Below are 27236 nucleotides of genomic sequence, written 5' to 3'. Positions count from 1 at the left end.
TTTTGACAAGTTGATGGATTTGGATGGAAATGAAAGGAATCAGTGAAATACATCCCTACAAGAGAAATAATGTGGAAGTTTATTTGGAGTTTAATCCATAAAGTAAATGCAATGGAAAATGGTGTATTTGTAATGGTGTATTTCTGTGTGTAGCCCAAGATCTGAAGTCAAAGAGGTGAAGGAGCTCATTACACAGCCTGAAATTAAAAGAGAATAATTTTACCATGATTGATACACACTAATGAAACACTGCAAAACACCATGTCTATCCAAACGTAATACAATAAAATCAAAGAAGTGCATCTCAAAATGCGGAAAACAGAAAAGATTTTGTATTTTCGTCACTGATTTCTGGGAATTTTAAGGTTTATTTTTCTCTCTTTTTTGCTTTTTTTTCAGAGTGGATCAGTGCTCTTCTGTAGATTCATTACTTGTGCTGCATTGTTTTCATCACAACACAAAGCCATGTACTTGAAATTTGTTTTATGTTCTAAGTTTATCTGCTTTTGAGGGACTCCCACCCTGCGTAATGTTAAGGGAAAGCAGTGGTCTTGGCTCCAGCAGAGCTTTGCTGTGATTGCGGTGAGCTGCCTATGACCAACCCAAATATGCACCTAAGGGTGTAAAATATATCATATATAAACCAAAATTTTAAGGCTTTAGCTTGGATATTTTTATCTCCACCATACAATTCCTCTGCAGATGAATTATTTAATGGAATATCAATCTATGAATGGCTACATCAGTGCTAAAATACCCCTAAATCTGTTGTAGATGTGGTCAGGAATGTGGGTTTTTGAAGCAAAGCTACCCCGTACTAGGGCACTTTTATTCACACCGCAGGCTATCATAGAATGGTTTGGGTCGAACAGACCTTAAAAGTCATCCAGTCCCAACCTCCTGCCAAGAACCCGCACGCTGCATAAGGTTAAGGGAATGCAGTGGTCTTGGCTCTAGCAGAGCTCTGCTGTGATTGCAGTGAGCTTCCTATGACCAACCCAAATATCCACCTAAGGGTGTAAAATACAAAAGACATAAAATATAAACCAAAATTTTAAGGCTTTAGCTTGGATATTCTCATGCTAAAATATCACTAAATCTGTTGTAGATGGGGTCTGGAAGGTTGCTGTTTTTGAAGCAAACCTGCCCCGTAGTAGTGCACTCTTATTCACAACATAGTTTATCATAGAACTGTTTGGGTTGAAGGGAAACTAAAGCTCATACAGCTCCAAACCCACTACCACTAACAGGGACCCCTTCCACTAGAGCATCTTGCTCCAAGCCCCTTTATCCAACCTGGCCATGAGCACTGCCAGGGATGGGGCAGCCACAGCTTCTCTGGGCACCCTGTGCCAGCGCCTCGGCACCCTCATAGGGAAGAGCTTCTTCCTTATCTCCAACCTGAATTTCCCTGTTTCAGTTCAAACCCATCACCCCTTGCCCTATCAATACAGTCCCTGAAGAAGAGTGAAATTCAACATGCCATCAAGCATGGGAGAGGCAGCATGACCAGGGTCAATCTGGACCCATCACCCATCAAACCCTTTTGTACCTGCTTGGTTAAAGAGGAAGGTGGTGGTGGATGCAGTGCCTGCAGCTCGTCCTGGAGCGCATGCGACGGGTTGAAGGAGAGATGCTTGGGAGTAGGATGCTCCAGGCTGGCTGGTGGAGGGGTTTTATCTCACAGGAGGCATTACCTCAGAGGCTTGTGTTGTGCAAACTGTTCTCCCAGAGGACCCTCCTCCATCGGATAATTAGTTTGACTTGATCAGCAAAACAACCTCTCAATTCCTCTCTCCCCAAACTCCTTCTGGCTGCATCAACACCTCCAAGACCAGTTCTCCTGCAGAGACCTACCCAGGAAGACAGGCCCAGGACAGTTTGCTACGTATTTCCCCATCTATCACATACCTCTTCCTTTCATTGTTTCCCTGAGAAAGCCCTTTACTTCCACAGAGATCATCTAATATTGCATTGAAGGGAGCTGAAAACAAACAGAACAAAGCATCCTCTATGTGGATGGTTTGAGGTGCTCATGGGGATTAGTTTCCAAAAGACAGCTTTATTTCCATACACTTGACTAGTGATTGTACAACACTTTGGTCAAAAGCATTGGCTCAAAACGTGGCTGCTTTGAGGATATAACAGGATGAAGTCAGATTTCCCAGTCTTCATCTGAAGAACCCTGAGTGCCAGTGTGTCCTGAATGCTTCTCCTAGATGAAGAGACACTATAAAACCCTTAGTAGAAATATTAAATGATAACCTTGTCCCAGACATTTAGAAAAGACATAGGATGAGGCAGATAGGAAACCAAGCTATGAAAATGTGGGGAAGGAAGAAAGAGAAGAATGTGCACAGTTGGCTTTAGACGTTTCCAATGTCAACCTGTTTTTCTGCTGGAAGTCACCAGACTGACAGTCCAGGAGATGCACTGAAGGAGGGTAGAAAAGGATTTCTGTGTGGTTTTGAATGTCTTTCTTCCCCATTGGGTACTGGGCTAAAGCAAAGGCTTGGGGACTGGGAGTGAAGTGAAGGAGCACATTACACAGCCTGAAATTAAAAGAGAATAATTCTACCATGATTGATATACACTGCACTAATGATGCACAGGGAAACATCATGTCTACATATTCCTTCCTTACTTCCACAGTACTGAAGAGATCCAAATGTGTTTTCAAACCCTGCATAGATGTGGCAGCAGCTTTCGCTCCCACAGCCTCCTCAGACCCCCCTTCCCTCAATAATATTAAGAATGTCAGGTTTTGTCTATCATTCAGTTACACGACTTTCAGTCAATATAAAGTGTGTACATATACATATATACACACACATACATATAAATAAGTCAATATTAGTTAAATTGTCTTTGAGAGAGGAAAACACCAAATTCCCAAGGCCAGTCTTGGCTGAACACCCCAACCACCACCAACACACTTGGAAGCAAGTAGGTCTTTTAAGGCAAGGAGGGAGGGCAATACCAGAATGAATAAACTACAGGGTTCCTCATAGTTCCTCTCAAGCCATTGACACATGAAAGTCCTTGAATTCCCCAGTAACTGCTGGGAAAAGGGAATTATTTCTCATCTTTTGGGTGCTGCCAGTCCAGTATGAGTACATGAGGAATAAATAGCTGTTCTCTGAGTCCCAGGAGGAGCTCTTTGAGGGCAAATGTGGCTTTTCCTTAGGGTAGGATGGTGCAGAGCCAGGATTTCTCACCTCACTTTGCTTTAGACACAATGCTAACTTGGAGACAAAAGATACATTCAGGCTTGATCAAAGATAAATTCTGCCTGGGAGAAATCAGCAGCTCCTAAATTCACAGCTTATGAGAGGCAGAATAAATCCTCATTGATTTTTCCTGCCTAACATTAATCATCACTTGACAGAGTTACACCAGAGAGCAAAGCAGGAGTGCTCGCTGCCTGGTATCTGACAAGCAGAGCCGTGCTTAAATCACCATTATTCGATGACCCTTTGCTGAAGGGGTGAGTTTCACTTCCAGAGCCAGACTCCTCATTTCAGATGTCCTGTGAGCAATGCATGTGGTCTCCTGGTGTTATTAATGGGGATTTAGAGCTGCTTTTCACTGCTTACATAGAGATGCCGGAGGCAAAGCAGCTCCTGAAACATCATCACGGAGCTGGGTGATGTGACCCAAATAATAAAAATCAAACTGTTTGGGTCTGGGGCTCAATCCTCCCCCCTGCAGCATCCACCTGCCCAGACACACACATCTCCTGCCAGGGGAGAATTGACCTGAAGCTCACAATTAACAAAGGCTCACCCTCGCTTTTTCTTGCTTGACAAACCAAGTGCTTGGTCTGAAGTGATCCAAAGTGCAGATATGAAACCTGGGGTGTTTCTAAGGCTGCAGCTTGTGCTATACACAACAGCTTCCCCCCAGCAATCACACAGTGTTTGGCTAGCTGCTCTTTCAAGAGTTATACAGCACAAACTGTCTAATGAGTGAAGAAAAGGATCGTTTAAAATATGAAGCAAAAGAGCCCCATGCTCACACCACCAGCATCCCTCTGGTTCCTCAAGGTGATGGTTTCTGCTGCCCTGAAATAAAGCAGAGGAGGTAAGGTTTGCTACAAGGCCTGTGGATCCTGTGGATGCCACAGGACAAAGCATGGTTTTCACATCAGGGATTTCTTCCTCTTTGGTCTCAGATCCACTTGAAATGGGTTTTAATACTCCCAGCTTCTCCAGGCTCCAGCTAGAAGGGTAATGCTGCTCCTTCTTCTCCCATGCAGCATCTACCCGTCCTTCCAGAGCCTTGTCCTTTGTGGTATTCACAGAGCCAGGGGTAAAACAAGTCAGGGGATTACACATTAACTGCCAGGGAGCTGTCAGACTAGGCAAGGGTCAGCCCAAAGGGCTCCCAAGAACCAGGTCAGGATCTACCCAACAGGTTTTAAAATTAATGGCACAAGAAGGTCTTATTTGAACAATACCAGCCCCAAACTGTTGCCTTTAAGAGTTTTATCCAGCCTTCAAAAATCCCCAAAGGTAGTTTTTTAGTACATAGCAGTATGTAGTGTGTCATATCCGTATTCAAAAACAAGATTACCTCTTGGGAAGCACTCTTAGATGTGTTCAAGCCTCAGTGTAGGAGAAATCCAGTTTTCCTTCATCTCAGTTCATGCTGCTACTTAGAATGAAAATATAAAAGCACAACTTCCTTTTCATTTTGATGCAGCTGCCTTTACTTTTCAATCAGAAATGCTTCCATTACTGTGCTCCCAAAGATGAGAGGGGGCTGCAGGGCCTTCCAGGAAAGGACAGAAATCACCTCTTTACTCCCCAAAAGCCCTAGTAGGGAATGACCCTGGTTATTCCTGCCTAGCACTTAATCCTCCGTAACAAAAGGTGGGTTTCCTACCCCATGCAGGTTAGTTACCAGGATGGATCCACCAGTAGCCCAGGAACTTGGTTACTGTATAGGCATCCTCACCCATTTAATTCAGCATCAGAGAGCACCTAAATAAGCCCAGCTGGGATTATTTAGGTGCTGATGGGCGTGATTTACATACGTCAACAACAAGGAATTAAATCCTTCACCTACCTGGGATAAAGGTTGAGACCTTACCTGTTTTGTGATCTGATGTGTTCTCGTTTGCTTTCATTATAAAATCTGGGATGGCTTTGTCAGGAGTAAAGATGTGCAATGGGGACACTTTCTGAGAGGGATCTGTGGATCTATAGGAAACAACTGATGGAGAAGAGAATCATTTAAAACACCAGGAATTAGCACTTCAAATTGTGTATGGATAGCCCAGACTATTTAATGAAAAAAAAATTTAAAGGGCAAGCTGAGTTTGATATCCTCAACATCAGAAGGACATGGATCAAGTCCAGAGGAGGCCATGAGGATGCTCAGGGGCTGGAGCAGCTCCTGTATGGAACCAGGCTGAGAACATTGGGGCTGTGCAGCCTGGAGAAGAGAAGGCCGTGTGGAGACCTCAGAGCAGCTTCCAGTGTCTGAAGGGGGCTACAAGGATGCTGAAGAGAGACTCTTCATCAGGGACTGTAGTGACAGGACAAGGGGTGATGGGTTAGAACTGAAACAGGGGGAGTTCAGGTTGGATGTAAAGCAGAAGCTCTTCCCTGTGAGGGTGCTGAGGCGCTGGCACAGGGAGCCCAGAGAAGCTGTGGTTGCCCCATCCCTGGCAGTGTTCAAGTCCAGGTTGGACAGAGTCTTGGGTGACATGGTCTAATGTGTAGTGTCTCTGACCATGGCAGGGGGTTGGAACCAAGGTCCTTTCCAACCCAAACTACTTTATGATTCTACAATAATCTACATTTCATGCAACCTGAAGCCTCAGCCAAGAACTGCATTAGGAAAAGTGGGGTTTAAAGCATCATTTCTAAATGTGAGGGGACTTTGAAGCTGCTTGTCGTGGTTTAAACCCAGTCAGGTAATTCGTTCGCTCACTTCCCCCCCCTTTCTTGCCCTCCCCCTGCTCCCAGAGGGACAGAGAGGAGAATCGAAAAGAATGCAACTCCCACGGGTTGACATAAGAACAGTTTAGTAACTAAGGTATAACACAAATCACTACTGCTGCCACCAATGATAATAATGATAAAGGAAATAACAAGGGAAGAGAATACAACACCTCAGCACCAGCCGACCGATAACTTGCCCCCCTCAGCCCGACCAAGCACCGACCGATACCTCCTCCAACCCTGCAGTCTCCCAGCCCTTCCGGCTAACTCCCAGTTACATCCTGGGCATGACGTGCTGTGGTATGGAATACCTCTTTGGTCAGTTTGGGTCAGGTGTCCTGTCTCTGCTTCCTCCTGGCTTTCCCTCCTCCCTGGCAGAGCATGAGGCTCACAAAGTCCTTGGCCAAACCAAAACATCTCTATCAGCTCTGTTCCCAAGCTGAAAGTCAAAACACTGCACTGCACCAGCTACCAAGAAGGAGAAACATGACTGCTACTGCTGAACCCAGGACACCAGGCAAGGCAAGGCAATGCAATGCAAGACAAAGGAAGGCAAGGCAAGGGAAGGCAATGCAAGGTTAGGGAAGGCAAGGCAAGGCAAGAAATGGCAAGGAAAGGCCAGGCCAGGCAAGCCTATGACAGGCCAGGCCAGGCCAGGCAAGTCAAGGAAATGCAAGGAAAGGAAAGGCAATGCAAGGGCAGGCAAAGCAATGCTAGGCAAGGCAAGGCATATCCAGGCCAGGCTAGGCCAGGAAAGGGCTGTCAAGTCAAGGCAAGGCAAGGCAAGGCAAGGCAAGGCAAGGCAAGGCAAGGCAAGGCAAGGGAAGGCAAGGCCAGGAAAGGCAAGGCCAGGGAAGGCAAGGCCAGGAAAGTCCAGGTCAGTCAAGGCCAGGCAAGGCAATGCAAGAAAAAGCAAGGGAAGGAAACCCAAGGCAAGGCAAGGCATGGCAAGGGAAGGAAAGGCATAGCAAGGCATGGCAAGGCAAGGGAAGACAGGGCAAGACAAGTCAAGGCATGGCAAAGGAAGGAATGGCATGGCGAGGCGAGGCAATGGAAGGCAAGGCAAGGCAAAACATGGCAAGGGAAGGAAAGTCATGGCAGGTGAGGAGAGGAGAGGCTACGCAAGGGGAGGCAATTCAAGGCAAGGCATGGCAAGACAAGGGAAGGAAATTCATGGTGAGTCGAGGTGAGGCAAGGCAGGGCAACGGAAATAAAGACATAGTGAGGCGAGGCGAGGGAAGGGAAAGGAAGGAAAGGAAAGGCAAGGCAAGACGAGGCAAGGCAAGGGAAGGGAAGGAAAGGCAAGGCATGGCAAGGCGAGGGGACGCAAGGCAAGGCAAAGTGAGGTGAGGCGAGGTGAGGCAACGCAATACAAGGCAAGGCAAGATAAGGCAAGGCAAAGCCATTAAAGGCCAGGAAAGGCGAGGAGAGGTGATGCGAGGCGAGGCAAGGCAATGGAGGGAAAGAAAAGGCAAGGCAAGGCATGGCAATGGAAGGCAAGGCAAGGCAAGGGAAGGCAAGGCGAGGCAAGGAAACCTGCGGATGAAGCACTCTATAGGCAGATAGGTAAAGCCTCACGCTCGCAGACAGACCCTTGTTCTCATGGGTGACTTCAACCACCCTGACATCTGTTGGAAGGACGGTACGGCCCGGCACAAGCAATCCAGGAGGTTCCTCGATTGTGTAGAAGACAACTTCCTTCTGCAAGTAATAGAGGAGCCGACAAGGAGAGGTGCCATGCTTGACCTCGTGCTCACCAACAGGGAAGGGCTCGTTGGAAATGCAATGCTCCAGGGCATCCTTGGTTGCAGCGATCATGAGATGGTCGAATTTGAGATCCTCAGGACAGTGAGAAGAGCGTGCAGCAAGCTCACTGCCCTGGACTTCAAAAGAGCAGACTTTGGCCTCTTCAGGAACCTGCCCAGTAAGGTTCCATGGGATACAGCCCTAGAGGGCAGGGGGGGCCAAGACTGTTGGTTGATATCCAAGGATCACCTGCTACAAGCTCAGGAGTGTTGCATCCCAACCAGAAGGAAGTGCAGCAGGAGGGACAGGAGACCTCCTTGGATCAAAAAGGAGCTGCTGAGGAAACACTGAAGGAAAAAAAAAGAGGCTTCTAAAAGGTAGAAGCAAGGACAGGCGGCCTGGGAAGAGTACAGGGATGTTGTCTGGGAAGCTAGGGACCAGGTTAGGAAAGCTAAGGCTTAGTTAGAATTAAACTTAGCTAGAGGTATTAAAGATAACAGGAAGGGATTCTACAGGTACATAGCAAATAAAAAACAGACTAGGGAGAATGTAGGCCCCCTCACGGAGCTCTCAGGAGAACTGGCTACACAGGATTTGGAGAAGGCTGAGGTTCTGAATGACTTCTTTGCTTCAGTCTTCACTGTCAAAGGCTCTGACTGCACCACCCAAATCTTGGAAGGCAGATACAGGGACTGTGAGAATGAAGACCTTGTGCCCACTGTAGGAGAGGATCTGGTTCGAGACCATCTTAAAAATCTGAACATGCACAAGTCCATGGGTCCTGATGAGATCCATCCGCGGGTCCTGAAGGAGCTGGAGAATGAAGTTGCGTAGCCGCTGGCCATATTTGAAGAATCGTGGCATCAGGTGAAGTTCCCAATGACTGGAAAAAGGGAAATATAACCCCCATTTTCAAGAAGGGGAAAATGGATGACCCGGGGAATTACAGACCAGTCAGTCTCACCTCTGTGCCTGGCAACATCTTGGAGCAGATTCTCCTGGAAGTCATGCTAAGGCACATGAAAATCAACAAGGTGCTTGGTGACAGCCAGCAGGGCTTCACTGAGGAGAAATCCTGCCTGACCAATTTGGTGGCCTTCTATGATGGGGCTACAGAACTGATGGAAAGGGGTAGAGCAGTTGATGTCATCTACCTGGACTTGTGCAAAGTGTTCGACACTGTCCCACACGACATCCTTGTCTCTAAATTGGAGAGACATCAATTTGATGGATGGACCACTCGGTGGATAAAGAACTGGCTGGATGGCCGCATGCAAAGAGTTGTGGTCAATGGCTCAATGTCCGGCTGGAGACCAGCAACGAGTGGGGTCCCTCAGGGATTGGTGTTGGGACCGGTCTTGTTTAATATCTTTGCCACTGCCATGGACAGTGGGATTGAGTGCGCCCTCAGCAAGTTTGCCGATGACACCGAGCTGTGTGGTTTGGTTGATACCCTGGAGGGAAGGAATGCCATCCAGAGGGACCTCGACACGCTTGTGAGGTGGGCTGATGACAACCTCATGAGGTTTAACCATGCCAAGGGCAAGGTTCTATACCTGGGTTGGAGCAATCCCAGGCACAGCTACAGGTTGGGCAGAGAAGAGATTCAGAGCAGCCCTGAGGAGAAGGACTTGGGGGTGCTGGTGAATGAGAAAATGAACATGAGCCAGCTTCAGTGTGCGCTTGCAACCCAGAAAGCCAACCGTATCCTGGGCTGCATCAAAAGGAGCGTGACCAGCAGGTCAAAGGAGGTGATCCTGCCCCTCTGCTCTGCTCTTGTGAGACCTCACCTGGAGCATTGTGTGCAGTTCTGGTGTCCTCAACATAAAAAGGACATGGAACTGTTGGAACAAGTCCAGAGAAGGGCCACGAGGATGATCAGGGGACTGGAGCACCTCCCGTATGAAGACAGGCTGAGGAAGTTGGGGCTGTTCAGCCTGGAGAAGAGAAGGCTGCATGGAGACCTCCTAGCAGCCTTCCAGTATCTGAAGGGGGCCTATAGGGATGCTGGGAAGGGATGCTCCATTAGGGACTGTAGTGATAGGACAAGGGGTAACGGGTTAAAACTTAAACAGGGGAAGTTTAGATTGGATATAAGGAAGAAGTTCTTTCCTGTTAGGGTGGTGAGGCACTGGAATGGGTTGCCCAGGGAAGTTGTGAATGCTCCATCCCTGGCAGTGTTCAAGGGCAGGTTGGACAAGGCCTTGGGTGATATGATTTAGCGTAAGGTGTCCCTGCCCACGGCAGGGGGTTTGGAACTGGATGATCTTAAGGTTCTTTCAAACCCTAACTATTCTATGATTCTGTGATTCCATGAAATGTAAGGCGAGGCTAGGCAAGGCAAGGCAAGGCAATGCAAGGCATGGCAGTGCAAGGAACGGCAAAGCAAAGGAAGGAAGGTAATGGCGAGGTGAGGCAAGGCAAGGCAAGGCCAGGCAAGGCCATTAAAGGCCAGGCAAGGCAAGGAGAGGTGAAGAGAGGCAAGGCAAGGCAAGGAATGGCAAAGGAAGGAAAGTAATGGCGAGGCGAGGCAAGGTAATGCAAGGCAAGGCAAGGAAAGGCAAGGCGTGGCAAGGGAAAGAAAGGCAAGGCATGGCAACAGAAGGAAAGGCATGTCGAGGCAAGGCAACGCAAGGCGAGGCAAAGCAAGGCGAGGCAAAGCAAGGCAAGGCAAAGCAAGGCAACGCAAGGCAATGCAAGGGAAGGTGAGGCAAGGCGAGGCGAAGCGAGGTGATGCGAGGCGAGGCAAGGATTCCAGGCCAGGCAGGGCGAGGCTAGATGAGGCAAAGTGAGGTGATGTAAGGCAATTCCAGGCAAAACAAGGCAAGGCAAGGGAAGGGAAGGAATGGCATGGCAAGGCAAGGGAAAGCAAGGCAAGGCAAGGGAAGGGAAAGCAAGGCGAGGCAACGGAAGGGAAAGCATGGCAAGGCAAAGGAAGGCAAAGCAAAGCAAGGCAAAGCCAGGCAAGGCAAGGGGAAGGAAAGACCTGGCGAGTCAAGGCGAGGCAACGCAAGGCAATGTCAAGCAAGGAAAAGCAAAGCAAGGCCATTTAAGGCCAGGCAAGGCGAGGTGAGACGAGGCGAGGCAAGGCAAGGCCGGGCAAGGCCATTAAAGGCCAGGCAAGGCGAGGAGAGGCGAGGAGAGGTAAGGCAAGGAATGGCAAAGGAAGGAAAGTAATGGCGAGGGGAGGCAAGGCAAGGCGAGTCAAGGCAAGGCGAGCCAAGGCAATGCAAGGCTAGGCCAGGTAAGACAAGGCATGGCAATGGAAGGAAAGTCCTGGTGAAGCCAGGCGAGGCGAGGTGAGGCAAGGCAAGGGAAGGCAAGGCATGGCATGGCAAGGGAAAGAAAGTCATTGCAAGATATGGTAAGGTGAGGGAAGGCAAGGCAAGGGAAGGCAAGGCAAGGCAAGGCAAGGGAAGGCCAGGCATGGCATGGCAAGGGAATTAAAGGCATGGCAAGGCATGGCAAGGCAATGGAAGGCAAGGCAAGGGAAGGCCAGGCAAGGCAAGGCAAGGCAAGGCAAGGGAAGGCCAGGCAAGGCAAAGCAAGGCAAGTCAAGTCAAGGCAAAGCAAGAAAAGGAATGGCAATGGAAGGAAAATCATAGAAAGGCATGGTAAGACAAGGGAAGGTAAGGCAAGGGAAGTCAATTCAAGGCAAGGCAAGGCAAGGCAAGACAAGGCAAATCAAGAAAAGGAATGGCAATGGAAGGAAAATCATAGAAAGGCATGGTAAGACAAGGGAAGGTAAGACAAGGGAAGGTAAGGCAAGGGAAGTCAAGGCAAGGCAAGGCAAGGCAAGACAAGGCAAGGCATTGCATGGCAACGGAAGGAAAGGCATGGCGAGGAGACGCAAGGCAAGGTAAGGCGAGGCAAGACAAGGCGAGGCAAGGCAAGACATGGCAAGGGAAAGAAAGGCATGGCAAAGGAAAGAAAGGCAGCACAAGGCAGGGGAATGCAAGGCAAGGCAAGGCAAGGTGAGGCAGGGCAAGGAAAGGCAAGGCCATTCCAGGCCAGGCAAGTCAATGAGAGGCGATGCAAGGCGATGCGAGGCAAGGCAAGGGAACACAAGGCAATGCAAGGCAAGGACAGGCAAGGCAAGGCAAGGACAGGCAAGGCAAGGACTGGCAAGGCAAAGCCAGACCAGGCCAGGCAACACCAGGCCAGGCAAGGTAAGGCAATGTAAGGCAAGGGAAGGCAAGGCAAGGCAAGGCAAGGCAGGGAAAGGCAAGGCAATGCAAGGCAGGGTAATGCAAGGCAAGGCAAGGCAAAGCAAGGCAGGGAAAGGCAAGGCAATGCAATGCAGGGTAATGCAAAGCAAGGCAAGGCAAGGCAAGGTAAGGCAAGGCAAGGCAGGGCAAGGCAAGGCAATGCAATGCAAGGATGGGCAATGCAATGCAATGCAATGCAATGCAATGCAATGCAATGCAAGGCAAGGCAAGGCCAGGCCAGCCCAGGAAGGGCAAGGCAAGGCAAGGCAAGCCCTGCACGTCCAGGACAGGCCATGTCAAGCAGGGCAAGACCAGGTTAGGCCAGGACAGTCAAGGCAATGCAAGGTATGGCAAGGCAATTCAATGCAAGGCAAGTCAAGGGCAGGCCAAGCCATGCCAGGAAAGGCCAGGCAAGATAAGTCAATGCAAGGGAAGACCAGGATATGCAAGGCAAGGAAAGACAAGGCAAGGCCAGGCAAGGCCAGGCTAGGCAGGTCCAGGCCAGGCAAGGCAAGGAAATGCAAGGCAAGGCAAAGCAAGGCAAGGCCAGGCAAGGCAAGGCAAGGCAAGGCAAGACAAAGCAATGCCAGGCAAGGCCAGACAAGGCAAGGCAATGCCAGGCAATGCAAGGCAAGGCAAGACAAGGCCAGGAAAGGCAAGGAAACGCCAGGAAATGCAAGACAAGGACAGGCAAGGAAATGCCAGGCAAGGCCAAGCCAGGCAAGGCCAAGCAAGTCCATTCAATGCACGGCAAGGCAATACAAGGCAAGGCATTGCAAGGCAAGGCAATGAAAGGAAGGCGCGTCAAGGCAAGGCCAGGCCAGGCCAAGTCAGGCAAGGCTAGGCAAGGGAAGTGTCATGGTTTAAAACTAGTCAGGCAGCTCGTTCACTCGCTCCCCCATTTCTTGCCCCCCCCCCCCCCCCCCCCCCTTCCCCCCCGAGGGATGGAGAGGAGAATTGAAAAGAATGCAACTCCCATGGGTTGCGATAAGAACTGTTTAGTATCTCAGGTATGACACAAATCACAACTGCTACCACCAATGACAATAATGATAATGGAAGTAACAAGGGAAGAGAATACAACACCTCAGCAGCAGCCAACCAATAACTTGCCCCGCAGCCTGACCAAGCACCGACCAATACCTCCTCTAACCTGGAGTCCTAGCCCTGCCAGGTAACTCTCAGTTACATCCTGGGAATGATGTGTGGTGGTATGGAATACCTCTTTGGTCAGTTTGGGTCAGGGGTCCTGTCTCTGCTTCCTCCCGGCTTCCCCTCCTCCCTGGCAGAGCATGAGGCTCACAAAGTCCTTTGTCAGACCAAAACATTTGAGCAGAAACTAAAAACGTTGGTGTTACCAGCTCTGTTCCCAGGCCAAAAGTCAAAACCACAGCACTGCACCAGCTACTAAGAAGGAGAAAAATGACTGCTACTGCTAAAGCCAGGACATTCGACAATGACCTTTCTAACAGTCCCCTAAGACCCCTCTATGACCCCTCAAGGAGTCCTCTATGACTCCTCTACAACTCCTCTACAACTCTTCTATGATTTCTCTATGACTCCTCTTTGACACCACTATGACTCCACTATAACTCCTTTATGTCATCTGTATGAGTCCTTGATGACTCCTCTATGGCTTCTCTATTAATCCTCTCTGACTCCTCTCTGACTCCTCTATGACACCAGGCAAGGAAAGGCAAGGCGTGGCAAAGGAAGGAATAGCATGGCGAGGCGATGCAAGGCAATGGAAGGCAAGGCAAGGCAAAACATGGCAAGAGAAGGAAAGTCATGGCGAGGTGAGGAGAGGTGAGGAGATGCGAGCTGAGGCAATGGAAGGCAAGGCATGGCAAGTCAAGGGAAGGAAATTCATGGTGAGTTGAGGTGAGGCGAGGCAAAGGCAGGGCAACAGAAATAAAGACATAGTGAGGTGAGGCAAGGCAAGGGAAGGAAAGGAAAGGGAAGGAAAGGAAAGGCAAGGCAAGACAAGGCAAGGCAAGAAATGGCAAGGCAAAGCATGTCCCGGCCAGGCTAGACCGGGAAAGGCCAGGCAAGTCAAGGCAAGGCAAGGGAACGACAGGCCAGGCCATGCCAGGCAAGGCAAGGCTAGGCAAGGCAAGGCAAGGCATGGCAAGGGAAGGGAAGACATGGCAAGACAAGTCAAGGCAAGGAAAGGCAAGGCATGGCAAAGGAAGGAATGGCATGGCAAGGCGATGCGAGGCAATGAAAGGCATGGCAAGGCAAAACATGGCAAGGGAAGGAAAGTCATGGCAAGGTGAGGAGAGGCAAGGCTACACAAGGCAAGGCAATGCAAGGCAAGGCATGGCAAGGCAAGGGAAAGAAATTCATGGTGAGTCGAGGTGAGGCGAGGCAAGGCAGGGCAACAGAAATAAAGACAGAGTGAGGTGAAGCGAGGCAATGCAAGGCAATGCATGGCAAGGCAAGGGAAGGAAATTCATGGTGAGGCGAAGTGAGGCAAGACAAGGCAGGGCAACAGAAATAAAGACAGAGTGAGGCGAGGCAAGGCGAGGCAAGGCAAGGAAAGGCAAGGAAAGGAAAGGCGACGCAAGGAAAGGGAATGCATGGTGAGGCGAGGGGAGGCAAGGCAAGGCAAGGCGAGGTGAGGCAAGGCAATGCAAGGCAAGGCAAGGTAAGGCAAGGCAAGGCCATTAAAGGCCAGGAAAGGCGAGGAGAGGTGAGGCAAGGGAAGGGAAGGAAAGAAAAGGCAAAGCAAGACCCAAACCTGACTCTGCTTAACTTTTGAGATCAGACAAAATGGTGGTGGGTAAAACACAATCTGTGTGTGTGCCAACATGTGTTGCCTGGCCTGGACTAGCCTAGCCTGGCCTTGCCTGGTCTTGCCTTGCATTGACCTAACTTGCCTAGCCTTTCCTGGCATGGCTTGGCCTGGCCTTTCTTTGCCTTGCATTGAATTGCCTTGCCATACCTTCCGTTGCTTGACTGTCCTGGCCTAGCCTGACCTTGCCCTGCTTGATGTGGTCTGTCCTGGCCTTGTAGGGCTTTTCTTGCCTTGCCTTGCCCTTCCTGGGCTGGCCTGGCCTTGACTTGCCTTGCTTTGCCTTGCCTTGCCTTACCTTGCCTTACCATGCCTGGCCTTGCCTGGCATTGCCTTGCCTTGCCTTGCCTTGCACTGCCTTCCCTTGCCTTCCCTTGCCTTGCCTTCCCTTCCATTGCCATGCCTTGCCTTGCCTTTTCTTTCCTTCCCTTGCCTTGCCTCGCCTCGCCTCACCTTACCTCTTCTCGCCTTTCCTGACCTTTAATGACCTTGCCTTGCCTTCCCTTGCCTTGCCTTGCATTGCCTTGCCTCCCCTTGCCTCATCATGCCTTTCCTTTCCTTTCCTTTCCTTTCCTTTCCTTTCCTTTCCTTTCCTTTCCTTTCCTTTCCTTTCCTTTCCTTTCCTTTCCTTTCCTTTCCTTTCCTTTCCTTTCCTTTCCTTTCCTTTCCTTTCCTTTCCTTTCCTTTCCTTTCCTTTCCTTTCCTTTCCTTTCCTTTCCTTTCCTTTCCTTTCCCTTCCCTTCCCTTCCCTTCCCTTCCCTTCCCTTCCCTTCCCTCTCCTTGCCTTGCCTTGCCTTGCCTTCCCTTGCCTTGCCTTCCCTTGCCTTGCCTTGCCTTGCCTTCCCTTGCCTTGCCTTGCCTAGCCTTCCCTTGCCTTCCCTTGCCTTCCCTCACTATGTCTGTATTTCTGTTGCCCTGGCTTTGCTTCGCCTCACCTCAACTCACCATGAATTTCTTTCCCTTGCCTTGCCATGCCTTGCCTTCCATTGCCTCGCATCGCCTCGCCATGCTATTCCTTCCTTTGCCATGCCTTGCCTTTCCTTGCCTTGACTTGTCTTGCCATGTCTTCCCTTCCCTTCCCTTGCCATGCCTTGCCTTGCCTTGCCTTGCCATGCCTTGCCTTGCCTGGCTTGGCCTGGCCTGTCCTTCCCTTGCCTTGCCTTGACTTGCCTTGCCTTTCCTGGCCTAGCCTGGCCTGGACATGCCTTGCCTTGCCTAGCATTGCCTTGCCTGCCCTTGCATTGCCTTGCCTTTCCTTGCATTTCCTTGCCTTGCCTGGCCTGGCCTGTCATGGCTTTGCCTGGCCTTGCCTTGCCTTGCCTTGCCTTACCTTACCTTGAGTTGCCTTGCCTTGCCATGAGTTCCCTTGCCTTGTCTTGCCTTGCCATTTCTTGCCTTGCCTTGCCTTCCCTTCCCTAGCCTTTGCATTGCCTTCCCTTGCTTTGCCTTCCTTTGTCTTGCATTGCCTTGCCTTGCCTGGCCTTGCTTGACACAGATCTCTTGCTTTGTCATGTGCACTTGACAGTTACTGAGGAAAGTATCCATGGGCTGGGAAAGGAAACAGCACAGGAGGGAATTTTTAGCTAATTGTAGCTCTTCCTGGTAAAACCTGTAGGGCTCTAGCATCTTGTTCCATATTTTCCGTGGTCACTGGAATGGGTTTCATTATTAAAAAAAGTATTTCATTTTCTATTTCCCCGTGTTCCAGGAGAAAGAGCAACAAGGGCCTCCCCTTGTGCCACAGCTTGTGACACTGTGCAAGACATGACGAGAAAAACAGCTGGGCTGGTACTTGTGGAGAAGCCTGTGGCCTGTAGAGCTTCATCAGGGACAAGGACAGGTTTCTGTGTAAGCACTGACTCAGTTCAGCCCAGCTGTGCTGTAGTGAAGAGCAGCACCCCTCGCTGCCCTGTGCGGAGTCGGGGCTGGGGTGTGTGCTCCCCACCCCTTCTCTCCTGCCTCCTTTCTCTGCAGTGAAACAGAAACTCTGTTCTCTGAAGAAATTCTTTCCGGTGAGGGTGGTGAGACACTGGAATGTGTTTCCCAGAGAAGTCCCCCATGCCTGTTCTGAAACTGTTTAGGGTTGCTGAAAGAATCACTTCCACAGATACCAGCAGAAGTGATTTTAATGTGAATTTCTAAAAGCAGGATTCCTCAGGATTTGGTGGCGAGGCCCCACTCCACCATCTACAAAAAGAGATTGTGTCAGACCTGGCAAGGATTTATCCAGGACTGGATTCAAGTGATTTACACAGCATTGAACTGAAATCATGTGTATAGAAACTGCAAACAGAAAGGAATAAGGGAGACCCTCTTGTTGAGTCACGAGGTTCAGATTGGATCTCTTTGCTTTCTAAGCTCCCTCTCCGAGAGCAGTCTGCGTGCAGCTGGATTCCATCTTAGTCTCAGGCTTGGTATTCATCTAAAGGATCACAAATGCCAGCTAGCAGCAGTTTGCATTTGTAAACTCAATCACAGGATTTCTAACAGTACTTGATCACTGAAGCTAATATACACGCACTTGCAATTAAATATCCAACCTGACACAACACACTGAGATGGAGCTAGATGGCTGTGCACAGATCTAGATGCATCCCTATGCTGAAGCTGCCCTTGGTGCAGTGAAAAGTAAAAGCAGAGCACAATACTCACAGCAGCTCTGGAAGCACTCCTCAGCGGGCGAAGGGCTGAGTGTCAGTGAGCAGCAGGATCGGCCCAGCCAGATGGTCCCCCTATTAGCTAAACTGGAGAGGTTAGGGGGCTCTCAGAGATGTCTCACTATGAGGGAGATGCTGCCCACAGCACACTGCAGTCCAGGAGAGGGTTAGGGTTAGGGTTAGGGGTTAGAGCTCAAAAAATCTCTCTCTTGGGACTAAAAGTTCTAGGGTCGTCAGAGAGGTGTGCTCGCTTCTTGCCGCGGTGCCTACAAACAGAGTAGTGCTGAATTCCAGTTATAAATTGAGGGCGATGTTTGGTTGTTTTACTCAGTTGTTAAGAATTTCTTAAATGGGTTTAAGTACGATTATATACATGGACAAGTTTCTGCATCAACATAACTTGTTCAGCTGATTTCTATGCTCTAATGTATAGCAGAATGTTTAACAACAAACAGAATAGGATATAAATTAGTGAAATTAAGGTAGGATGTAAAATTCAGCTTTAAAGCCTCAGTTGCTGGGGTATCCTACCAGAGGTGTTCTCATGCTCAGTGTGTGGACTTCCCAGAGATAAGTTAATGGTTGGATTTGATGTTCTCAAAGGGCCATTTTCAAATTAGTTGATTGATTGTAAGAAATGAAGATTTTTAGCCTTAAATCTTTGTATCATCAGAGAACTGGCACTGCAGGAAGGCAGTGTGCCTCCCAGCTGAGGGAGGGAAGATCAGTGCTTGCTTCAGGCTGTTTCCCATGGTGTTTCCCTGGAGCCCCAGGGAGCCCTGGAAGGAGCCCAGTGGGGCAGAGGCAGAGCCACCTTGGGCTGGGCCTCTGCTGCTGAGCTGGGACCGAGGGGAGACCTGCGAGACACAGGGAGCTTAAAGTCACTTGGCAGTGGAGGATGCTGAGGAGGAGGAGGAGGAACCTTCTGAAGGAGAAACCTTCCCAGCCCTGTTTGTGGTAAGGCACTGGGGGCAGGGCAATGCAGCTGCAGTCTCTCTCTGTGTAGATAAGGAGGAGGATGTGCTGCAGAGCAGGGCTTCCCCCTGCACCATGCAGGGACAGGACAAGGCAGGTCCCTTGTCCCGGGGCTGGCTGCAGGGTGTGAATGTGGGTGTGCAGCCAGGGGTGCCCAGCACTGCCCTTGCAGCAGGGTTCCTGCAGCCCAAAGGCTGTGTGCAGGGGCAGGGACTCTGCTGCCTGCCAGGGTCAGCACTCGGCCTGCCCGGGAGCTCCCCATGGAGCTCGGGGGGGAACTGTGGGGAAAGGAGAAACTCTTGACAGGGAAGGGAAGTGCTGGGTGGGTGACGCTGCTCCAATCTGCCGTCACTCTGAGCACTTCTTCAGAGGGTCCCTCTGAAAGACACTGAGGCATCATTTACCTGATAGGGAAGGATCCTGAGCTTTGATGGTTTTCCCTCTTGGTGGGCAGGTTGGGCAGTGGGAGATAGGAATTTACTTCTCTGCTTTGGGGGAGGCACCGAGAGTCTTGGGAGGGCTTGTGTGAGCTGCTCCTGAGCCCCTGCACAGGCAGGGGTGTGCAGGGCAGAGCTGAGCACACAGCCCATGGCATGGGCTCTGGGAGCACTGAGAGGGAGCAGAGCTGGGCACAGAGCAGCAGCTCCTGGCAGGGACAGCCCCAGGCAGCAGAGATATGGATGGGCAGGAAGTGGGGGAAAAGTGCAGCCCAGCCCTGGGGAGGGTGAGTTCAGGCAGCTCTCTTGGGGTCTGCCACTGGAGGTGGCTGCTGGCCGTGCTCTGCTGCACACAGCCCTTTGCTTCTCCCCGTGAGAGCTCCGTGATCTGCCCTTTGAAACCGTTCTCCCCTGATCTCAGCACAGGACACATGTTTGTGGGAGTTCTTAAGATCAATTTGTGTGTGAAGGCACCTTACAGGCAGTGCAAGTTTGAGCACAGGGCAAGTGGGAGAGGACTGATGGACACTGCAGCTCTCTTGGCTCTGCAAAGAACTGAGACTTTTGCCTGATGCAATGCTCTTCTGATTGTACTTAGGAAGAAGCCTCAGCAGTGTAATGACATGACTGGGGACGACGCTGAACCTCTCCTCTCCTGCTAAAATGTCCTCAGTTTTGAATGTGTAAACTGAACTTCTGTATCTGACATCCCTCCTGTCCTAACCTGTCACTGCCTTTTTCTCCTCTGACGGTGCCCCATGCCCAGAGGCAGCAGATGTCCAACGGCAGCTCCATCACCCAGTTCCTCCTCCTGCCATTCGCACACATGCGGGAGCTGCAGCTCTGCCACTTCTGGCTCTTCCTGGGCATCTCCCTGGCTGCGCTCCTGGGCAACGGCCTCATCATCACCAGCACAGCCTACGACCAGCGCCTCCACACCCCCAGGTACTTCTTCCTCCTCAACCTCTCCCTGCTGGACCTGGGCTGCATCTCCACCACTGTCCCCAAATCCATGGCCAATTCCCTCTGGGACACCAGGGCCATCTCCTACACAGGTTGTGCTGCACAGCTCTTTTTCTTTCTCTTATTCATTTCAGCAGAGTATTCTCTCCTCACTGTCATGTCCTATGACCGCTACGTGGCCATCTGCAAGCCCCTGCACTATGGGACCCTCCTGGGCAGCAGAGCTTGTGTCCGCCTGGCAGCAGCTGCCTGGGGCAGTGGCTTTCTCAGTGCTCTGCTGCACACAGCCAATACATTTTCACTGCCCCTCTGCCGAGGCAATGCTGTGGAGCAGTTCTTCTGTGAAATCCCCCAGATCCTCAAGCTCTCCTGCTCACACTCCTACCTCAGGGAAGTTGGGCTTCTTGTGGTTGGTGTGTGTTTATCATGTGGGTGTTTTCTGCTCATTGTGGGGTCCTATGTGCAGATCTTCAGGGCTGTGCTGAGGATGCCCTCTGAGCAGGGACGCCACAAAGCCTTTTCCACGTGCCTCCCTCACCTGGCCGTGCTTTCCCTCTTTGTCAACACATCTGTATTTGCCTACTTGAAGCCCCCCTCCATCTCCTCCCCATCCCTGGATCTGGTGGTGTCAGTGCTGTACTCGGTGGTGCCTCCAGCAGTGAATCCCCTCATCTACAGCCTGAGGAACCAGGAGCTCAAGGATGCTGTGAGGAAGCTGGTGAATGGATGGCTTTCAGCAACCATATACTGCTTCCTTTACCCTGCAAAAGGGTTTCCAGGGTAGGATATGAGAGGCCATGTCTTTCCTGCTTCAATTTGTGGTGATGTCTTCATGTAAATGTCAGGTTTCATCTCCTCCTGCTTAAGTAGCCACTCGTGTTGTCTGACACACAGGCTTTGTGTCAGTGGGGGTCTCTCATTGTATTTAAGTACAATAAACCATCCTGCAGAAACTTCTTCTCTGTGATATGTCCTCACATGGCAGGAATGAAGGGGAATGCAATCAGCTTTCTGGCTGCTCCAGCTCTGGGATGGCTGCTCTGTGCCTGCAGCAGGAAGGGCTCTTGGGGAGGCCAAGGGCCGGGGCTGTTGTGCTGGTGTGGGGAGATGGGATGGCATGGGGGGGGGTGCAGAGCTCTCAGGGTGTTGTGGGCAGGAGAGCAGGGGACACAGGGGTCCTGCAGGGAGCTCCCCTGCAATGGCACAGGCTGGGGCTGCCTGGCTGAGAACAGCCCATGGGAAAGGTCTGGGTGGGCAGGAGCTGGACAGGAGGCAGCAAGGGAGGACAGCAGCATCGGGGGCTGTATGAGCAGGAGCACGGCAGGAGAACAAGGGAAGGGATGATCTGGAATCCTCCATCCATGTTTCACATCCCCACTTCAGGAACGCTATTGGCAAGCAGGAGGGGGTTTAGCAACGGGCCCTCAGGACAGGCAGGGACTGGAGAACGGGGCCTGTGGGGAGAGGCTGGGGAAGCTGGGCTTGTCCATTCTGGAGAAGGGAAGGCTGATGGGGACCTGAGATCTTCGGAAGGGAAGGCTGTTGGGGACTGGCTGCCTGTAGTGGCAAGGAGGACATGGAGAATACAGAGCCAGGCTCCTCACCATGGTGCCTGGTGGGAGGACAAAAGGCAGTGGGGGACAGTGACAGGGGAGAGGTTCAGCCAGGACAGAAGGAAACCTTGTTCCCATAGGCTCAGACAAGTGCTGCATCAGGTCCCCCCACTCCCTGCCCATGTCTCTGCTGCCTGGAGCTGTCCCTGCCAGGAGCTGCTGCTCTGTGCCCACCTCTGCTCCCTCTCAGTGCTCCCAGAGCCCATGCCATGGGATGTGTGCTCAGCTCTGCCCTGCACACCCCTCCCGGCAGCACGGCTCTGCCCAGGGGCATCTCTGCCTCTGCAGGAACCTCACCCCTGGCACTCAATGCATCCATCAATGGTGAATGGAGAAACATGGTCAGCCCCTGAGGAAAGCCTTGAGAGCTTCTTTACTCTTCAGTTACTTACTGGTGGCAATAAGCAGTGTGTATGGAGGTGAGAGAGGGTGGAGGGAAGTCAGCAAGAAGCAAGGTGATGGTTCAGGGCTTTAACAAATCCTTACATGCAGGATGGAGCCCAGCAATGGGGAGCAGTTGGTGTCTGTAGGGGGAGGAGGAGTAGGTGTTCCTGGAGTGTGGCTGCAGGCCCTGGACAAACCAGAGGCTATCTGAGAACTTTCCCTCATTGGAACATGCCTCCAAGTGGCACATGGGGAATGCCCACTGCTGGGGGTGCCTGAACGCTGCTCATCATGGCCCATGAGCCCACCTTCCTGTCTCCCTCTCCTGCACTACCCAAACTTGCCTGGAATGCAGGATCCATCCCTGAACCTGGGGAATGCAGGAACCTCCTGCAGTGGAGTTGTCGCTGCTGCAGGGGAGGTGCAAAGCTTCTGTGAGACACTTGTGAGTGCGGGCAGAGAGCGGGGTGTGTGCAGCAGAGAGGGTGCTACAGGCAGGAAGCTGTCCCAGATGAGGTGCCCTGTCCCCAGAGCATGGGGTACCTTGCACCCAAGGACACCACCTTTCCTTTAGACTCTTGCCAAGAAGTTCTCAATCCAGACCATTGCCTTTTCCCACTGCTCTCCCATGGTGCTTAGTTCTCTGTACTGATGGCATCACCCATTCCTCTAGAAGCCTCCTTTAGATCAGCTTGCTGAGGTATATTCACTCCACCTGCTGAATTGACACTATAGTAGCAGCCTACAACTAGGTGAAATGTGGCTTCAGAGATGATGTAGTTTTTGCTGCTAGCAGGAAGAGAAGGAAACCTCTGCAAAGTGCAGCCTGGAAGGTTGAGATTCGAAGTTAGGAAAGAGAAATGTCTCTCAAAAGGTGGACTTGTGGTGCAAGAGGTCACCCAGAGGGAGTCTGGCTCAGCCCATAGTTTTGTGTTTCAAGGAACAGACAGCCATGGGTGCAGAGATGGGACTGAAGGTACAGAAATGCCAGGTGAGAGCTACCTGGGAAAGCAAGATAGGGGTCAACAGCCTGAAGGGAAAGAGGTGCAGGCATGGGCCAGTGTAGGACAGCCTGCAGCAGAGATGACAGGGTTCTGGCATGGCTGAAAGGCCCAAAAGAGCAAAAGGCCTCTGTATCCTGGATTATGGCAGTTGCCTCTTTCATCAAGGCCTATGAGGAGAACTTTCATTCTCAGGATTTCAGGCTCTGCTTCTCCAAGGGCTGTGGTCAGGGCTTGGCCTTTCTGCATCATCAAACAAACCAAGGGTTTTCTCACCATCAGACACCTGCACTTTGCCTTTGTCTCCTGTAATCACAGCCTGCAGTTACTTGCTTTAACGAGTCCCTGGGGAGGCTTTGTCAGCAGCAGCCCTCAGTGGGGCCCATTCATGCTGCACACTCTTGGGGCTTTGTTTCTGAGTTGGACTTCTTGAGAGGTTTCCTCAGTCTCCTCTCAGCACCTGAGGTTCACGGACTCAGCCCAAATACACCATGGGACTCATTAAACCCTGATGAGCCATGTCTCAGCATGTAGTTTTTGTCAAGTCTTCCAGATTGTCTTCCAGGGAACTGGGGAGGTTTCTGGGTGCAGGAAGATTACAAAGGGCATCTGATAGAAGTTATTTGAAAGGGTTATTTGAAAGGAAAATCTATGAAAGATGAGAGGAATGAAGGACGCGGTGTAACAGGCAGGACAGTGGCAGGGCAGTTACAGGGGAAGATCGGCATTCCTTTGGGATCCCCCTTGTGAAAAGTCATTGGATTGGCAGAGGTCTCTTGGGAGGGAGGACAAGGACACGTTGCGCTTACCTTTGATAAAGGTGCCAAGGGCAACCCAGGGGAACCCAGGCTGCACAAGCTGCCTTTGGTGAGGCGTGTGCCAGCATCAGAGTCCTCTTGGGTGACACCTCTGGGCACCTAAAAGCCATCCGAAGGGTAACTGCTGCCTGGCCAAGCTGAGAGCCTGCAGTTGTGCGTGAGGAGGCAAAGAGTGGATGTGGTTTCCCTCAGCTTCAGCACAGCTCTTGGCACGGTCTCCCTCAAGGCTGCTGTACCCAAGGGGTACACCACAGACATAACAATCCTCCTGTCCTTATACTCCTCCTTGTCTCAAATTCCCCCTTTTTCTGTCCTTTTGCAAATTCTTTTGCAACATTTTTTATATTACCATTACCGTCTAAAGTCTTTTTGAAATAATTTCCCGTTTCTACCTGGTGCTTAATTTCGTTCCTTTGCCAATCGTCATAATTTATCATAGACCATTTACAACAGCAGAGGGAACGTTGTATCATACCACAAGTAATCAATATTAAAACAAATAACATCAATATTCCTGCAACCGGTTGCCTCAACCAGGAGAGATCAGGTAACCATGAAGTTAAATTTTTCCATATTTCTTCAAAACCCCAGGAGGTGTCATCCATGGCCATTTCATGAAATATCTTAGTTTGTTTCCAAATTTCCCCCAGATCTGTTTCGATTCTGCCACTTTAGTCTGTATAGGAACAACAACTTTCATTGATTATGGAAGAAACCCCTCCTTGTCCTGCCAATAACATGTCTAGAGCTATTCTGTTTTGTAATACCACTTTAGACAGGCTGGTTATCTCTTCTTGTTCTGCCTGAATTATATCAATGGTTTTACTTTCCATTTCCTCTATGGTTGCTGAGATATTTACAATTGCCTTCTCTAATTCACTTACTCCCAAAGATGGAATTAGCCCTCTTACAAAACTATGAAATGCAGTGTGTCATTCAATAATAGGGTTAAACCTTCTCTTAACCCGTTTAGCAAAACTTCTAATCCAGGTCCCAGAAGGATACCTGTTGATAATAGTAAAATTGGGTATTACAGCACCTAAGGTGCATGCCTCCTTCCAGCTGGGGGGCAGAGTCTTATAAGCATTTTCTCCACATAACCAGTACCTTTAGGAACAGGCCATCACTGAACTACAATACCATCTATATTAATAGCACGATTGCAATTTGAATGGTGACCTACATCTGTGGCATTGAAACAAGCATGATCTCCTACCCTGGTTCCTGGTGTAATACATCTTTGTGCACAGGTGTAATGTTTATTACCTGGATCAGGATTAACTATTCCAAAGTTTAACCTTTCCTTCGAATACAGATTGCTAGTGTTCACCCACAAATTTGTCCATGAGGCAGTGTTTGGAATTGGAACTCCAATTAATGGGAGATCCAGGCTTTCTCCTGATTTAGGCAACTGTGCACACACCCAATAGTCAGTACGATTAAAAACATTAGTAATATTCTGCACTAACTTCAGGTGTAAGTTCTGGTCCCAAGCTCGTGCGCCAGTTATCATATGAGTCCAAATTATGACCGACGCAATTTCATACGTAAGGGTCCTGAAGGTTCGATCCGCCATGTCTTCTGTAGCTCTGGTGCTTTCTTAATTCTTGAATGATGTATCCAAGCAGGTTGTTCCTTTATCTTCACTGCTGTAAAGGGGGTCAGTAATATTGTAGGGGAGTCGTAGAAGAGTCATAGTGTTATAGAGGAGGCATAGAGGAGTCAGATGGCTAACAGACGGCTCATAGAGCAATCTTAGGAGTCATAGTAGAGTCACAATGGGGGTCATAGAGGTGTCATAGAGGCATCATAGTGGCATCATAGAGGTGTCATAGAGGAGTCATAGAGGAGTCTTAGGGGAGTCATAGAGGAGTCATAGAGGAGTCATAGAGGTGTCATAGAGGAGTCCTAGAGAAGTCATACAGGAGTCCTGGATGAGTCATAGAGAGGTCATAGAGCAGTCGTAGAGGAGTCATGGAGGGGTCATAGAGGACTCATAGATGGGTCATTGAGTGGTCATAGAGGAGTCACAGAGGGGTCATGGAGAAGTCATAGAGGAGTCATAGAGGTGTCATGGAGGATTCATGGAGGAGTCATAGAGGAGTCATGAAGGAGTCATACAGGAGTCTGAGAGGAGTCTTGATGTCAAAAGTCACAGAGGTGTCATCGAGAAGTCATAGAGCAGTCATACAGCAGTAACAATGTAGTCATAGAGGAGTCATGGACGAGTCATAGAGGAGTCATAGTGACATAGAGGAATCACAGAGTTGTCATAGAGGTGTCCTAGAAAAGTCAGAGAGGAGTCACAGAGGAATCAGAGAGTCATAGGGCAGTCATAGAGAAGTCATAGAGTCATAGAGGAGTCACAGAGGTTTCATAGAGGTTTCATAGAGGAGTCATAGAGGAGTCGAAGACGGGTCATAGAGGCGTCACAGAGGCATTATAGAGGTGTCATAGAAAAGTCATCCTGTCCAAGACTCATAGAGGATTCGGAGAGGAGTCATAGAGTCATAGAGTCATGGAGGTGTCATAGACGACTCATAGAGGAGTTGTAGAGGAGTCATAGAGGAGTCATAGTGTTATAGAGGAGTCATAGAGGAGTCATAGAAGAGTCGGGGGCTCATTGACGACTCAGAGGAGTCATAATAGTCATAGTGGAGTCAGAGGGGTCATAGATGCGTCATAGAAGCATCATAGATGTGTCATAGAGGAGTCATAAAGGTTTCATAGAGTTATAGAGGAGACATTCAGGAGTCATAGGGGAGTCATAAAAGAGTCATAGAAGAGTCATAGAGGAGTCATAGAGGAGTCAGAGGAGTCAGAGGAGTCATAGAGGACTCATAGAGGGGTCATAGAGAAGTCATAGAGGAGTCATAGAGGAGTCATAGAGGAGTCATAGAGGAGTCATACTGTCCTAGAGTCAAAGAGGGGTCATAGAAGAGTCATAGTGTCATAGAGTCATAGGGGTGTCATAGAGGAGTCTTAGAGCAGTCAAATATCAGTCATAGAGGAGTCATAAAGGAGTCATAGAGGAGTCATAGAGCAGTCAAATATCAGTCATAGAGGAGTCATAAAGGAGTCATAGAGGAGTCATACAGCATTCACAGGGGAGTCATAGAGAGTCATAGAGAAGTCATAGAAGAGTCATGGAGGAATCATGGAGGTATCATAGAGGAGTTATAGAGGAGCCATTGTGTCATAAGGGCATAGCGGAGTCATAGACAGGTCGTAGAGAAGTCATAGAAGTTTCATTTAGTGGTCCTAGAGGAGTCATAGAGGGGTCATGGAGGAGTCATAGAGAAGTCATAAATTCATACATGTGTCATAGAGGAATCAGAGAGGAGTCACAGGAGTCATAGAGTAGTCGGAGAAGTCATAGTGGAGACATAGAGGAGTCATAGAGTAGTCATAGAGGTGTCATAGAGGAGTCATGTAAGAGTCATGGAAGAGTCATAGAGGAGTCATAGAGGAGTTATATCGGAGTCATAATGGAGTCATAGAGAAGTCATGGAATAGTCATGGAGGAGTCATGGAAGCGTCATAGAGGAGTCATAGCGGAGTCATAGGCGTGTCATAGGGGACTCATAGAGGAGTCATAGGGGAGTCATGGAGGAGTTGTAGATGAGTCGTCGAGGAGTCATACTGGAGTCATAGAAGAGTCCTAGGGGACTCATAGAGGAGTCCTAGAG

General features: G+C 50.0%; 1 protein-coding gene across 1 annotated transcript; it reads left to right on the top strand.

Annotated features, from left to right (window-relative positions):
• The first annotated feature begins 19543 nt into the window (after positions 1-19543).
• On the top strand, positions 19544-20515 carry LOC133282543 (olfactory receptor 14A16-like). The gene has a single exon (XM_061478551.1). It carries the CDS (start codon positions 19544-19546, stop codon positions 20513-20515), a length of 972 nt encoding a protein of 323 aa, XP_061334535.1.
• Positions 20516-27236: the final 6721 nt, after the last annotated feature.

This window comes from Pezoporus flaviventris, unplaced genomic scaffold (assembly GCF_033815535.1).
Source record: "Pezoporus flaviventris isolate CSIRO_AGI_PZ_B2104156 unplaced genomic scaffold, CSIRO_AGI_Pfla_v1 ptg000127l, whole genome shotgun sequence".
NCBI classification, from domain to species: Eukaryota; Metazoa; Chordata; class Aves; order Psittaciformes; family Psittacidae; genus Pezoporus; species Pezoporus flaviventris.
The sequence above is the reverse complement of the archived record's forward strand: the minus strand, read 5'-3'. Positions and strand labels throughout refer to the sequence as shown.

What these genes read in the sequence shown, in the direction of transcription:
- LOC133282543 (XM_061478551.1), top strand. Translation starts at nt 19,544, where the DNA reads ATGTCCAACGGCAGCTCCATCACCCAGTTCCTCCTCCTGCCATTCGCA.